Raw genomic sequence first — 15,515 nt, forward strand, 5'->3', positions numbered from 1 at the left:
CCCCACCCTACTAACTCTGGACCCAGGGAAGGGAACTCAGTCCCTTGCAACTCCTGGGGCCCCTCCAGCCCAGGGCCCCACTCAAGAACTGTTCCCCAGCTCTACTATCCCCATGGCCATGAAGACTCCCTACCCCCAGATGCCCGACAGTGGTTGGGGCTTTGAGAGTAAGAAGAGAAGGATAAAGGGAGAGGTGGGCTGAGTCCCATCCCTTCCTTGTGTCTCCCTACCCACACTCTCTCCACCTTTATTTGCTTCTGAGTTCTTGTTTTTGAGCAATAAACAGAAAGTCACCACTTGTAACTGACCTGGTGAGTCTGAAAAAGTGTGCCTCAAGGTGTTGGGGCAATGGTAGAGAGGCCTCTGGAGTGGGTTTGGGGAAATAGACATTCTTTGGAGGAAAATGAAAATCCAAAACTGGGCAGTGTCCCAGGAGCTGGCCTGGAGTCCAAAAGCCTGGTGAGCACCATTAGACCCAGCTCTTGGGAGGCAGAGGCAGGCAGAATTTGAGCCCAGCAAGTTCCAAGCCAGCAAGGACTACATACATAGTGAGACTCTGTCTCAAAACAAGCCTGGCTTGAGGCTGAGCCCCTGTAGAGGGCTGGCTGGGACATCTGGCCACTAGTTCTTGCTAGATTCCTTCAGCTAGAAGCCACACAACCCACAGCCTTTCACAGATCCAGGGAGCAGTGAGCCTTCCATTCCATTTCCCCTTTTGAAAATATTTGTATACATTTATGTATTCTTTCTCCTGATCTTTTGTGGTATATTGCCTCTATTATTGTTTTTAGATGGTCTTACTATAGCCCAGACTGGTCTTTTTTTTTGAACAGGGTCTCACTATGTAACTCTGGCTGGCCTAGAACTTACTCTACAGACCAGGGTGGCCTCAAACTTAGAGATCTGCCTTCTTCTGCCTCCCAAGTGTTGAGATTAAAGGTGCAGGATACCATAACTAGCTTCCTGGCATGTTAAACATACCTGCTATTACACATATACTAAGAATGCCCCCTTTTCCCTATAATGTTTGATATACATTATAAGTAGATTGGAGCCTCCGTTTAGTGGTGAATTGAACCCAGGATGTCATGTATAAGTAGGTCATGTGAGTAATACCCCCAGCCCAATGTCTACCTTATTTGTCTATTGTTTTTCCAAATTAACTGAAATTGTGTATTCAAACTGAACATCTGGAGGATGTTTAAGATGGTAAAGTACTCAAAGGGGGACTGCTGGGCAAATTGGCCTTGATTAAAGCTTAAGGAAATGTCACCATAGTTACCATGTAGTCCAGGCTGGTCTTGAACCCCAGACCCTCTATCAGTAGCCTGCTAAGTAGGTAAGATTCTATATGAATTGTGGTTGGTTTCTTCATCTTTTGTTTTTGAGACAGGACATTGCTGGCTTGATACTATGAGCTGGAGGCAATCTTCCTGCCTCTGCCGACTGCATGCTGGAATTATAGGCATTGCTGCCATACCAATCTTGTATTGTTTTTTTGTTTGTTTGTTTGTTTTTGTTTTGTTTTTATCCTTGTAAGGGCCTTATAAAACTGGGGTAATTTATTACAGTTTTGTTGTTGTTGTTTAGGTTTTTTTTTTTTTTTTTTTGAGACAGGGTCTCACTAGATAGCCTTAGCTGTCCTAGACTCACTGTGTAGATCAGGTTGGCTCCAAACTCAGAGATCCACCTGCCTCTGCCTCCTGAGTGCTGGGATTAAAGGTGTGCACCACCACCACCACCACAAGGCTACTCAGTTTCAATTAAGGAAACTAAGGTTAAGAGAAGTGAATGAACTTTCTCAGAGGGCCAAATGTGTGGCCAAACTGGGCCTGAAACACAAACTCCTCAGAGCTTTCTGCCTCATCTTCTGTCTGGTAACAAGTTAGCATGTTCTCATAAACATGAGACCCCAAAAGCTCAGAGCCCAAGGTGACAGTGGAGGCAGCATGAATGGGCCCCTGCACAGTGCAGCTAGCACAAGATGCTAGAGACTGGGTTTGGGTCCAGCATGTATCTGACAATTGGATTCCAGGAATACACTGACATGCACTATGCCCTCTGAAAGAAAGGCATGTCCCCTCCAGAAGCCACTCCAGTCCACTCCCGATGTTTGGGGGAAGGGAGGATCCCTGGCTCTTTATTATAACCTTTTCTCCTCAGTAGTGTGATTGCCCATGGAAGGTGGAGAGTCCTGCAACAGGTCCAAAGACTTTGTTGGTTTCAAAGGTGGCATTGCAGATGACCAGGAGTTCCTCCCAAGATGAGGTGTTTAGCCAGTTGCAAAAGAGGGGCTTTGAGGCTTTCACTGAGGGGCAAAGTGGGGAGGGTAAGAGGCCAAGAGAGCAGCAGTAGGGAGGGCAGGGCTCATCCTCCAGTTGTCAGGCTGTTGGGGAGTACTCCCTAGAAAACAGAGAGAACTGCTGACTCTTTCCTCTTAAGGAGCCTGTCTTATCCTTCCTTCACCCAACCATCCAAGCCATGTACCATCCTTGCATATAGCCACCATGCTCCACTTCTTTCATAATCCATCTCTCCAAGCACACATCAACATCCTCATTCCATCTATTCATTTACAAACCTACCCCTTCCCCATCCTTCAGCTCCATCCACCTGTTCACCCATTCATTACTCACCTATCTTCCCACCACTCATCCTTCATCTTCCTCTTCTGGAGAGCAGGGCTTTATTTTGCTCGGTGCTGTACTCCAGGACAGTGCTGTTGGCCATACAGCAAGTGCTCAGCACATGCTCAGTCAACATATCCATTATCCCATTTACCCATGTGTCAACTCATCCATCCACTCCCCATCTAACATTTGTCTACTTTTTTTTTTTTTTGAGACAGGATTACTCTGTATTGTTTTGCAGCCTGTCCTGGAACTAGCTCTGTAGACCAAGCTGGTCTTGAACTCACAGAGAGCCTCCTGCCTTGCCTCCTGAGTGCTGAGTGCTGGGATTAAAAGCATTCGCCACCAATGCCCAACTCTTTTGTCTGCTTTTTAATTTTACATTTTTAAAAAGATTTATTATGTATACAGTGTTCTGTCTGCATGCCAGAAGAGGGCACCAGACCTCATTACAGATGGTTGTGAGCCACCATGTGGTTGTTTGGAATTGAAATTGGGTCCTCTAGGAGAGCAGTAAGTGACCTTAACCTCTGAGCTACCTTTCCAGCCCTTAATTTAAAAATTTATTATTTATCTATTTATCTTTTGGGACAGGGTCTATGTAGCCCTGGCTGACCTGGAACTCACTGTGTAGACCAGGCTGGCTTGGAACTCACAGAGATCCACCTTCCTCTACCTTCTGAATGTTGGAATTAAAGACATATATCATACCAGGCTTTACATTTTTTAAAATTTTATTTTATGTGCATGGGTGTTTTGCCTACATGCAGGTCTGTGTTTCACTTGTGTGCCTGGTGCCCGTGGAGACCAGAAGAGGGAGTCAGATCTTCTAGAGCTGGAGTTACAGACAGTAGAGAGCCATGACATGGGTGCTGGGAATCAAACCTGGGTCCTCTGGGAAATCAACAAGTATTCTTACCTGTTTAATAATATCTCTCCAGCCTCTTTATTTTTGTTTTTGTTTTTTTTTTTAATTTTTAAATTTTGTTTCCCCATATATATAATTTCTATACAGATTATATATTATATATGTATATTTTCTAAATTCCTAAATTTTTTATTTGAGACTTTGCCTTTCTGTGTAGCCTTGGCTGTCCTGGAACTCACTAGGTAGACCAAGTTGGCCTTGAACTCACAGGACTTAACCTTCTGCCTCCAGAGTGCTGAAATTGAAGTATAAGCCCACAAGCAAGCCTGGCAGGCCCTAGAGCATACAAGCTGCTCACAACCTCACTAAGATACCTCTCTGTACCTTGGGTTATACAATCCTTACTGCTGCTTAGACTGCTTATATCAGAGCTGTTTTCCTTTTTTTTTTTTTTTTTTTTTTTTTTTTTTTTTTGGTTTTTAGAGACAGGGTTTCTCCATATAACAGTCCTGGCCATCCTGGAACTCTCTTTGTAGACCAGGCTGGCCTCAAACTCACTGAGATCAACCTGCCTCTGCCTCCCAAGTGCTGGGATTAAAGGCATGAGCCACCACTGCCTGGCGAAAATTCTTTCTTTAGGTGTTACCTTCTTCAAGAAGTCCCATGACATTTTTCCTTCCTAGCCCAGTTGAGGACGAGGCAAAATAGTCTTCCTGTTTTCTCTTCTTAGGTAGCACCATTCTATATTATGTTGTCATCGACCATTAACTTGACCTGGCCTAATTCTAAACAGAATTCTGCTGGGAATGGTGGAGCATGCCTTTAATCCTAGCACTGAGGAGGCAGAGGCAGGATCGTTGTGAGTTCAAGACCAGCCTGGTCTACATAGCAAATGTCAGGTCAACTAAGCTACATAGTGAGACCCTATCACAAACAAACAAACAAACCCCTGAATTTTTCAAGGGCTGAGTCTATATCGTGCATTCTGTGTGTCCCAAACTGCTAACACAGAGAGTGACACATAGTGGAAACTGGAAAGTTGAAACTGAATGACTGTATACACACCTTTTCACGAGGAGATGGCAGAAGGTGTGCCTTGGTGCGGGTGCGATTTCTGTCAGAGCTGGGGAATGCAGAAGAAAAGAGAGAAGGCTGAGCATTGTAAACTGCAGGATCAGGAATGATCAGAATAGAATTGCATGGTTCAAAACTCCCCATACCCTGCTGGGATGTTATAAACCCTTGCTGTCCCTTGACAGGCTCCGCACCCTTCTCCCAGGACAGAGACCCACTCACCGTGTGTCTGTACCACGGGATTTAGTGAAGAACACTGCAAACAGAGGCTCCAGTTAGAGAAGTGGCTTTCCCCATGGTTAGAAAGAGCTGTGGCTAGACTGGATGGGGGCAAGGGGCTCCTGACTAGCAACAAGGAGTGGGTTACAGGGTAAGGGACATTGTGCCAAGGACTAGCACTGAGGAGGCAGAAATGGGCAGATTCCTGGGGAGGTCAGCTACAGCTGGAAGGGAGTCAGGAACCGGTCCCTGGATGAAGAGGGAAAATTCACCATGTCTAGATATCTGAGTCCCTTGGTCTTTTGTCTGCTTTTCTTTGATGGGCACAGGGTTCATGTGGGAGCGAGCAATAAACAGTGCTTCATCAGCAAGTTCTGCGCTGATCTGGGTCAGGAATTCTTCAGAACGGGATAATGAGACTTTCTGGAAAGGAAGTTAGAACTCAGCCCACAAATTCCCACTGGTCTGGTGTCTTCCAGGCTGCAGACTCTATGGCTAGAGAATCTGATATTAGAAGGTTGAGCTGTCTGATTTGGCTAGAAGGCCCTAGACCCAGAATGCAGTCTGTGAGACTTGAGGATTAAGGATAAAGGCACATGGCTTAGAACCAGACTACCTGCCTACCTTCCCTTCTCCTCCTTCACATTCCCACTGTTGTTCACCTGCCCTCCACCTAAGGAGGCTGAAGCTTGAGATGGCCAGCTGTCCTTTTTATCTCCATTCCTGGCAGATGTGGATGCCATCCCCCTGGAAACAAAGTTTGTGTTAAGACTGAGAAACTTGCCCTCTCCCCCTACCCCCACCCCATCTCCCTGGGCCCAGATTTAGTCGACGCCTATAGCTCAAACACCCTACTGTTTCAGTCCTATCATTGAAAGTTTTTTGTTTTGCATATAACTTTGAGGGGAAGGGCTCTCAGAATAACTTCTTCTCCCATTCCCTCCAAAACCCTTCTTCCTTCTTCTCTGCCAAGGCTCTTCCTAAGGCAGGCAGCCAACATGCAGCCCCCGACCTGGCTGATGGGTTGAAATCTTGGGCTACTCGGCGGGAGGGGAGACGGAGAGGTCTAAGGGGACCCTATGATGGGCTTCAGGGGATAGGGAGTTGGAATTGGGGAGGAAGGTTGGAAAGAGGGAGAGCCAGGGAAGCGCTGCTCCGGGTTGCTATAAAGACCTAAATGTTTGCGGAGATTCTATAGTTCCGTTGCTAGGATACTGGAGGTTCTAGAACTAAAAACATTTTCCTAGCGTGCCACGGCTGCTCTCCAGGTTCCTCCTTAGAAGTGGTGACCCCAGCGTTATTTCGAGGCTTTTGGGAGATGACGTAGGGTGGAACCTGGGCTCTAATCCTCCCACCACCAGGGCGGCGCTAGAAGCAAGCGCCAGGCGCGCCCCGAGCCTCTCTAGCCGTCTCCTCCCAGCCTGGGTCCTGGAGAGCTATCGCGGCCGCAGACGTAGCGGGCGGGGAAGCGATGTGGGCTGTACTAAGTCACCAGGTTTCTCGGGGAGGCTCAGACTCGGGACGTCGGAATCTCGCCGCCTTACCTTTGCCTCCAGCAGTCTACGCCCTCTGTAAAATGCAAAATGAAGACTCTCAGGTCTCTTCTGCTTCTCCCTTTCCAGTTTCTTCCTTTGCGGATGGCTCTCAGATCCCTCCCTTCCTCGGTGCGTTGGTACGAGCCGAAGCCAAGGGGCGCCGGCAGGAAAAGGAAGCAGGCCGGCCTTAAAGGGGCCTCAGCTACTATTTATTTAATTTATTTATTTATATTTAAAAGCTGCTCTCTCCTTCCTCCGATGCTGTTAACGTCCCCGACAGAAGAGTAAGCTTAGGGGAGCCGGGAGCAGCTAGCAGCGGAGCCGGCTGCTGGAGACGGCAGCTCCTGCCCATCGGAAGGCCAGGTGTGCGTGAGCTGCGCCCAGGGGTGCCCTTGCGCCCTGGCGCCCTGCGGGTTCTAATAGCTGGGGTTGCGCGGGGAAACTGGGCCCAGGGCTCAGGTGGAGCGGCTGATGTTCCGGGCTGAAAGGTGAGGCTGCGCTGGTGAGACTGGGACAAGTCCTTGCACCCCCAGCGCTGGGCCAGGGCGACAAGGGAAGCCGCCAAGATGCCAGAGGAAAACATCTTCCTGTTCGTGCCTAACCTTATCGGTGAGTGCTGTCTGCGGGCCCCAACACCAGCGGAGGGCGAGGGACCATGAGCTGGTTCCTGATCACTACCTGCCCCTTCCCCTTCCTATTCCAAGGTTATGCCCGGATTGTCTTCGCCATCATTTCCTTCTACTTCATGCCCTGCTGCCCCTTCACGGCCTCTTCCTTCTATCTACTCAGTGGACTTCTAGACGCCTTCGATGGACATGCAGCTCGAGCCCTTAATCAAGGTGACAGAACTCTACCATCACCACTTAGGGACCCAACATTCCCCCGCCCTTTTCCTGCTTTCCCAGAACCTCAGAAGTAGATGGCTCTTTCCCTTCTCTATAAGAAAACAAAACGGGGGTTTTTGTAGGGATTTTAAGCTTTCTCTTGAGGACTGACTGTCCACCACTTACGAAGGGTGTGACTTAACAGGGTGACCTAAACTGGACATAAGGTGTGAATAGGAGAGGTTTGTCTGGATAAATCCCCTTTGGGCTGGGCATGGTGGCTCATGTCTGTAATTCCACCATTGGAGAGGCAGACAGAAAGATTGCTCCAAGTGTGAAGTCCTCTTAGGCTGCACATTGAGTATCAGGTGTTCCAGAGCTACACAGCAAAATCCTGCAAAAATAAATGTGTTTGGGAGAGATGGCGCAAAGGATAAACTTAGAAAGCTTAATTGCTTGGCTGGGTGGTGGTGGCTGCAGGCCTTTAATTACAGCTCTCAGTAGGCAGAGGCATGCTGGTGTCTGTGAGTTCAAGGCCAGCCTGGTCTACAAAGCAAGTTCCAGTTCTGGCTGTTAACACAGAGAAACCCTGTCTCAAACAAAAGAAATGTTTATTGCTCTTGTACAGGATCTAGGTTTTGTTTCCAGTACCCACATGGTGGCTTACAACTACCTATAACTCCAGTGGGGATCCTCTGTGGGCACCAGGCACACATGTGATACAAATACATATGTGTGACCAAACAATCATATCAAAAATAAAAGAGAAATAAGCTTTAAAAAGTGTAAGTAAATAAAATAAAATTCCACTCAATAGGCATTTACTAGGGGGTTACTATGCTAGTCACAGACAGTAGGGACTCCAGAAGGGTTGGGAACGGGGTCGGGGAGAAGGTGGTGTTTAGAGCTCTGGCTAATGAGTTCTCCAGATCCACTCTAAAACTGCCCCTTGGACTTGGGATCTGCTTGCCTTTCTTTGGGGCCTTGGTCCTGGATTAGAGGAATTGAAGATAGAGCTTCTCTACTCCTGTGGCAGGTTTTCTGCCACAGCCTCGTGCCTTCTCATTTCTTGTCCTCATAATCCTCATCCTACTGGCCTCACCATCTATGACAGCAGCCTCCCTTTCCTCTTCAAGCAATACGTGGTAGACATTTTCAAACTCCTTTCGTACTCCACCCCGAGTGATAGGCCAGATGTGAGCACCCTGTTGTGAATCCACTATACCTAACAGCCCCTCCAACTTAATCTTTGCAACTTAATTATTTTTCAGGGACCCGATTTGGGGCCATGCTCGACATGCTGACGGACCGTTGTTCCACTATGTGTCTCTTGGTCAATCTAGCCCTGCTATACCCTCGAGCCACCCTTCTCTTCCAGCTCAGCATGAGCCTGGATGTGGCCAGTCACTGGCTGCATCTGCACAGGTCTGCTTTGAAGCTGGACGTGCAGATGGGTGGAAGACGTTGTGTGTGTGTGTGGGGGGGGTGTGGGTGGATGGGATGGCTTCAGGCTCCCTGGGAGAGGTCTTCCTTTTTCTTCCCCCCTTGAGACAGCAGCCCAAGGCTTCTTAGAATTTAGTATGTGCCCAGATAGGCCTCAAATTCATGACAGTCTTCCCACCTCAGCCTCCTGAGTGCTACAATTATATGCCAGCATGGCCCTACCCTTAGCTAAGGCCTACTTTTAAATTTTGCTTTGTTAAAGTCCCCAGGTGAGTGCTGGGTCTCTGAGTGGGCTTGTCATTTTTACAGGTGGCTCAAGCAATTTCTGGCATGGGCCTGGCTGGATATTTTTGGATTCCAAATTTGGGGAGAAACATTGGGGCTTTATGGTGGGGTATTTAATCCAGACCTAGGGAATTAGAAGGCTTTGAACAAGATGCAGTTTTCAGCTTCACACAAGCTCTTCCCTACATTAGAGGCAATGCCAGTTGCCAGGGTAGGTCGGTGGGATAATGGGATGAAAGAGGTGGCAGTGAACACTCATGAAGTCTCACGATTTTTTTTCCCAAGCTCTGTGGTGAGAGGCAGTGAGAGCCACAAGATGATCGACCTGTCTGGGAACCCTGTGCTTCGGATCTACTATACTTCTAGGGTGAGCACGTCTTGCCCCTCCCCTTCCTGATCTGAAAATGGGAAGTGTTAGGCTGGACCCTGGTCGGGAGAGAGTGGCTGACACAGACGTCTAAGCAGGAGTAGTCCTTGGGCTGAGGCATGGTAAAGGAGAATTGATGGGAGGTCTGTGTGGATCCTCCTGGCAGCAGTGAGAACGAGGCTCTGAGGGAGAGAGGACAGAGACAGACAGACAGAGACTAACCAAGTGTGCAGCTGGCTGAGAGGCATTCTCCTGTCTGGCAGAAGTCCCTGTGGGTTAAGGTAGGGACATGGCCCTACATCTTAGGCAGTCTTGTATTGTGTGCAGCCTGCTCTATTCACCCTGTGTGCTGGAAATGAACTCTTCTACTGCCTCCTGTACCTGTTCAATTTCTCCGAAGGACCACTAGGTAAGAAGAGGGGGTGGAGGTGGGTTTCCACCCTTCCCTGCCTTCGGGGAGAGAGGCCACAATCTCAACCCTCTCCATCCCCTGCTACTGTTCTTTCTCTCTGCCTCCCCATAGTTGGCTCTGTGGGGCTCTTCCGAATGGGCCTCTGGATCACAGCTCCCATCGCCCTGCTCAAGTCCATCATTAGTGTCATCCACCTCATCACAGCTGCGCGAAACATGGCTGCTCTGGATGCCGCAGACCGTGCCAAGAAGAAATGATCCTCGCCCTCCCCCAGCTGCCCACCTGCCCTGGGCATCTACTGTGCTACATGGCTCCTCTCCTCCTCCTAAGAGGTCCTAGTGTCATGTCCTTCTCTTGTGTTCTCTAACCTACTGGGATGGGGGGTCAACCTCTATTTGGTGTTATCACTGTCTTTTTAATCCTGAGGACCAGACCCATGCCTGTGACCCCTAGGACCTGGCACTGCAAAGCAGGAAGAGTGCTCAGGAGGCCCCACCCATCCAGCTGGTGCTCCAGGAGGCCTGTCTGAGGTTTGGGTGTTGCCACACATCCTGCTGGCTCAGCCCTGGGGTCTGGCCTGGCCTGGCCTGAGATTTTGAGGACATGTGAGGGAGGGAAATGTATGGGTCCCAGGTTTCCCAAAAGGCAGAAGAATCAGACTGATGCCATTGGGCCAAGGAAGCCTGGGTTACCAGCCCAGGAGGGAAGGGGCCAGGGGCCAGTTAGATCCTTCCCTGAGGCAAACTCCTCTGTCCTGCCCTCTTGCTTTGGAAGCCTCCATAATAAAGGGGGGACCTTCGCTCTTTTTGGACGTGTTTACTCTGAGACATTCTTCGATGAGGGCCTAGGGTTAAAAGGAACTGGGTATAAAAGATCCACCTGGATGCTTTTCCCAAAGAAGGTGGCTGGCTTCTCCCTGTCATCTCAGTGACCTTAGAGAGGCCCTGCCAGCTCTTCAGGTTCACAAGCGCTGTCTCTGCCCACCTGCTATATGTCCCTGGCTGGCCACTTTCATTGTAACCTTGGTATATTCTACCCTCATGAGAATGTAAACTTCATGAGAGCAGACTTCGTCTTTCTTGTCTATGCCTAGAGTGAAAACTAGCCTGGAATGTGGTAGCTGCTTAATAAATACTCATGGAAAGATGGATGGTCTTCAAAGAGAATGATCACCTTTAGCATATACCTCCCCATCCCCATTGTGTTTCCTGGAACTCCTGGCCCTCCTGCTTTGGCCTCTAGGTTCTGGGTTTACACGGTTACATGCCAACTTAAGGGTTTGTGTTTAGTCTTGGTTTTTGCGGGGGGAGGGGGGTATGATTTATGTACATTGGTGTTTTACCTGCATTTCTTTGTTGGGTCCCCTGGAACTAGACTATAGACAGTGAAAAGCTGCCATGTGGGTGCTAGGAATTGAACCTGGGTCCTGTGGAAAAGCATCTAATGCTCTTAACCACTGAGCCATCTCCCAGTGCCAAGGTTTTTGGGGTTTGTTGTAGTTGTTGTTGGGGTTGTTTTTTGTTTATTTGTTTGTGTTTTTTGGGGGTTTTGGTTTTTTTCTTAAGATGGCCTTGAGTTCCTAATTCTTTGGCTTCTGCCTCATGAGTGCTGCTAGGATATGACACCATACCCAGTGAATTTTTATATTTTGAAACAGTATTGATATATTACCCTGGTTGGCTTTGGCAAAATTCCTAGGTCCAAATGAGGCTCCCATCTCAGGCACTGGGAGTGTGGGTGCATGTCACTACCTGCTATCAGATTTCTTTGTTTTGGGTTTTTGAGACAGGGTCTCATATAGCCCAGGCTGGTCTCAACTGCTCTAGGAAGCTGAGGATGACTTTGAACTCCTGATCTTCCTGCCTCTACCTCCCACGTGCTAAGATTACAATAAGCAGGTGCCAGCAAACCCAGCACACCTTTTTTTTTTTTTTTGAGTCAATTGGGCATGCAGTGCGAGGTCCAGTGTTTGGATTGTTGGCAGGCATTGGATTGTTCCATCCTCACAACAGCTTGTGTGTTTCACCCAGCTTGTATTTGGGAAAGCTGATGTTCAGGTACGCTTTTGGAGACAGGATCTTATTATGTAGCCCGGGCTGGCCTCAAATTGAAAACCTTCCTGGCCTCAGATTTTTGAATGTTGGGTGTGTGTCACTACATCCAGTAGGCTGGGTGTTGATATTTTAAGTAGATAGCTGGTGAGCACAGGGGGAGAAGGGGAGAAGAGTGACTGCTCTTGGCAGAACAAACAGCCCACACAGGCAGGGGTCCAGAGATCACCCAGGCAATTAAGAAAGATTGAAATAGATCTTGATCCATGTGTCTGGAACACTAAGTGCTGGGATATTGGGGAGCTAATACCGTTTGAGCAGCCTGAGGAGCTCAGTAGGACATTAAGCCTTTTATTTTCTCTAAGTGAAAATTCATCTTGTGTATGGGCTACTGCTTCGAAGTTCTGTTTCCATGTACCACCTCCTCCCCCAGCTACATTTCTCTGTGAGATGGCTACTGTTGATGTCCTTATCCTAAGGTGGGGAGGGGGCAGGGAGCAGTTTGGCTCCAAAGCTTGTCCTCTGCTGTCTCACATCAGCAGCTTCTAAAACATAGAATGGTCCCCATTCCTGATGTGATCAGATCCGACCATGACTTAGTGCCAGTGCTGGTGACTCTTCTCACCTCTGGGGGCATGCACATGGACAGGTGGAGGAAAACATTGACCTACACAGAGCTGATCGCCTTTCATGTGGTCCAGCCACCCCATCAGGCCTGCTCTAGTGGAGATGGGAGATTGGGTGAGGTGGTCCTCCTAAAGACTTTCCTGGAAGTAGCCCCCACTCCAACCAAATGGGTCTTCTGAGTGTTTCAGCAGAGGAGTCCTGAGCTGTCCTTGCTCCCATAGCCCTGTCTGACTCTAGGGCTCTGTCTGTAAACATTTGTGATAACACTAGCAGCCCTACCATGTGGAGTACGGCTGTATATGGTCTTCACTGGGAGAGTGAGGGCGAATGGACGGAGAGAGCAGAAGTGTCCCAGCAGGATGTTACACTGCAGGCCTGAAGCCTAAAAGGGTTAACTGCACAGGGACCAGGTCCCTTGAGTTTGAGCTTCAAGTCAATGTGGGACTGAACTCTGGAAGAACCTGTAGGGTACAGGGCCTGCCATTTACAGCCTCGGACCTAGAGGCTCTCCACCTAGAGGTGGGGAGTGGGGAAGTCTGGAATTTGGTCCTGGAGTCTGTACTTGATCTAGAGAATAGAGTGGAGTTGCATGTGCAGTTTAGTCAGTCCCATCTTGAGGGATTCCCCAGGGGGTTTTGTTTGTTTCTTCCAGCTTTGAATGAAAAATATTTGGGAAAGACATTGCATGTCTACTGAATGTGTACAGACATCATTTTTGCCATTCTTCCCTAATGATACAGTATACCAGCTAGCTCCATAGCATCTACTTGGTGTTAGACATTATAGGAATGTAGGGGTGATCCAAAGTATGTGCAAGCATTGTGTAGGGTATGTGCAAATACTACACCATTTTTCATGGGTGGACACAGATCTTGGGTTTCATGTTGGGTTGTGTGTCCTGGAACCAACCCACCATAGATGCAGAGGAATAATGGTAATACTTTCCTAGAAATCAGCTGTGTTCATTCAGGCTGAATGAATAACCTCATGCAAGCAATGGCTGCTCTTTCAGAGGTTCTGAGTTCGATTCTCAGCAACCACATGGTGGCTCACTACTATCTTCTATAGTGGGGATCTGATATCCTCTTTTGGAATAGAGGAGTACATGCAGATAGAGCACTCATATACATAAAATAAATAAAATCTTAAAAAAAAAAAGTGGAGAGGCCTGATGGTGATGCACGCCTTTAATTCTAGCACTTTGGGAGATGAGAGACAGCCAGATCTCTGTGAGTTCGAGGCCAGCCTGGTCTACAGAGTGAGTTCCAGGACAGCCAAGGCTACGCAGAAACTCTGTCTTGGAAAACCAAAAAACAAAGAAGTGGAGATGCACTAAGGAGGGCAGTCTGAAAAGTCAGTGAGGTGTGAGGAATGGGAACTGAGAGCACAGAGAACTGAGAAAATCTGACTTGGAAGAAAAAGGAGAGGTAAGACAGGAAGGAAGGAAGGGTGTAGGGTTTGGGAGCACTTCTGTTTTGTTTTTTTTTTTTTGGTGGGGGCCACTGTGCGTGTTGCACGAACATGTGTGGAGGTCAGAGGAAGACATCACCACATTATTCACTTGAGACAGAGGTCTACAGCCTGCAGTGTTATAACTACACTTGATGGTCAGCAAGACCCGGAAATCCTGTCTCCAACCTTCAGGGTTGAGGTTACTGTCTTGCAGCCAGCCACAGCTGCCTTTTTATGTGGTTACTTGGAATCCAAACTCAGACTCACATGCTCTTAACAGGGAACGATTTTTACCTGTTTGTTCTATGTGTCATAGAGTTGAAGGGATCCATAGATGGATGATTGGGGCCCAAACGAGAGGAAGAGTTGCTGGTTGCCAAGGGAGTAGATGAGCTTAGGGGTCAGCCCTCAGGACAAGATGGGTGGGATCTAGGGTCAAGGTAAGGAGTTCTTGGTGGGCACCTCCACTAGGACAGACAGTTCAGCTGCTCTGTTGATCAGCTCCTGGGAGGGAGAGAGCCTTCCTGCCCAATTTGCTTCTATTTTTTTCAAAGAGGTGAGAAAAAGTGGGTGGGGAGGAGGAGGGTGAGAAGAGGAGGTATGAAGAGTTGTTCTCTGTAGAGATGGCATCTGGGAGAAGATGGTGAGGGGGAGCAGGCCTCCCTGGGATTGTGACTAGAGTCTAAAATGAGAATGGTCACATGCTGGGGTCCCCTCCAGCAACAAGCAGCTGGTCTGGGGTTACAAAGGGAAGAGGGGCAGGGAGCTGGTAGACAGCAGGGGACACATGCCAGTGGCCCTAACCCTCTGGATAGTGAGGCTGGAGGACTGAGTTCACGCTCAGACCCTATCTCAAAGGAAGGAAGAAAAGAGGTGAGAGAGAGGAGGATGGGGTGGGTAGAGAAGGAGAGAGAGGGAAGAAAGCGATGAAGGAAGGAAAGGGGAGGCAAGAAAGGAAAGAAGCAAATGCCGGATGCTGGGGGTATAATTCAGTGAGGGGGCATTTGCAGCGAGGGCCCTGGGTTCCCTGCCTAACACTGCCATAGGGAGAGGGCATAAGAGAGTCTTTTCCCACTAAACATTACAAGAGTGAGGAAGATAAGGGAGTCAGGGATTTTCATTGAGTGACTGACTGGTAGGGATAGAGCCCAGGATCCAAGTTAGGCAATGACCAAGTGAAGTTTTCAAGGTGGTATGCTTATGGCAATGGCAAGAGCAGTCAGAGGACAGCCTTGGGAGCCAATAGCTGAGGCCTGAAGGGACATGCACAATCTCACTTGTCCCCAGAGGCCCTTGCTAATACACAGCATTTAATAGACAGCAGGTACCAGTTGAAGAACTTTAAATTAATTAGTTCTCTGAGGAAAGGCTCAGGGGGTTGGGGGTAGGGACTCACACACAGCCAAGCCAGAATAGCCCAGTGCTGGGGGTTGATATAGACAGGACCCTGACCTCATCAAGTTCAGACTTTAGTAGAGACACTGACCACACAAATGCACCTCAGAAGCACTTGGGAAGAAGCAAGGCCCATGAAAGATGCTCTCCTCCAGTGAGAAAAAAGGAACGGAAACATTATCTCCAACCTTGCTTAGCTGGGAAACCACAGGCTCATCTCACAAATGGCAGGAGATGGGAGAGGCTGGGTCACTTTCAGGGAAAGGGGCCAAATTTTTCTGTCCACTCCAGGATCATTTTACTTCCACAGTGGTGACCGGGAAGGACTGACCA

At 48.6% G+C, this 15,515-nt stretch overlaps 2 protein-coding genes across 4 annotated transcripts; one reads left to right on the forward strand and one right to left on the reverse strand.

Annotated features, from left to right (window-relative positions):
• Window positions 1-2,635: 2,635 nt before the first annotated feature.
• Window positions 2,636-6,433, reverse strand: LOC127228377 (putative protein T-ENOL). 3 transcript variants are annotated; one of them, XM_051193044.1, is made up of 6 exons: window positions 5,804-5,958; window positions 5,454-5,538; window positions 5,064-5,214; window positions 4,795-4,828; window positions 4,564-4,621; window positions 2,636-2,719 (listed from the first exon to the last, which is right to left on the reverse strand). In XM_051193044.1, the coding sequence occupies exons 2-6, from the start codon at window positions 5,532-5,534 to the stop codon at window positions 2,687-2,689; spliced, it is 357 nt and encodes a 118-aa protein (XP_051049001.1). In that variant the 5' UTR covers window positions 5,535-5,538; window positions 5,804-5,958; the 3' UTR covers window positions 2,636-2,686. The 3 variants fall into 3 exon arrangements, with proteins under 3 accessions (XP_051049001.1, XP_051049003.1, XP_051049002.1); XM_051193046.1 differs by lacking the exon at window positions 5,804-5,958 and adding an exon at window positions 6,336-6,433 and having other exon boundaries at window positions 2,644-2,719; XM_051193045.1 differs by lacking the exon at window positions 5,804-5,958 and adding an exon at window positions 5,965-6,110 and having other exon boundaries at window positions 2,644-2,719.
• Window positions 6,434-6,533: 100 nt separating this feature from the next.
• Cdipt (CDP-diacylglycerol--inositol 3-phosphatidyltransferase) lies at window positions 6,534-10,805 on the forward strand. The gene is made up of 6 exons (XM_051193039.1): window positions 6,534-6,935; window positions 7,031-7,165; window positions 8,422-8,575; window positions 9,164-9,245; window positions 9,573-9,654; window positions 9,769-10,805. The coding sequence occupies exons 1-6, from the start codon at window positions 6,893-6,895 to the stop codon at window positions 9,912-9,914; spliced, it is 642 nt and encodes a 213-aa protein (XP_051048996.1). The 5' UTR covers window positions 6,534-6,892; the 3' UTR covers window positions 9,915-10,805.
• Window positions 10,806-15,515: the final 4,710 nt, after the last annotated feature.

This window comes from Phodopus roborovskii, unplaced genomic scaffold (genome assembly GCF_943737965.1).
Source record: "Phodopus roborovskii unplaced genomic scaffold, PHOROB, whole genome shotgun sequence".
NCBI lineage: Eukaryota > Metazoa > Chordata > Mammalia > Rodentia > Cricetidae > Phodopus > Phodopus roborovskii.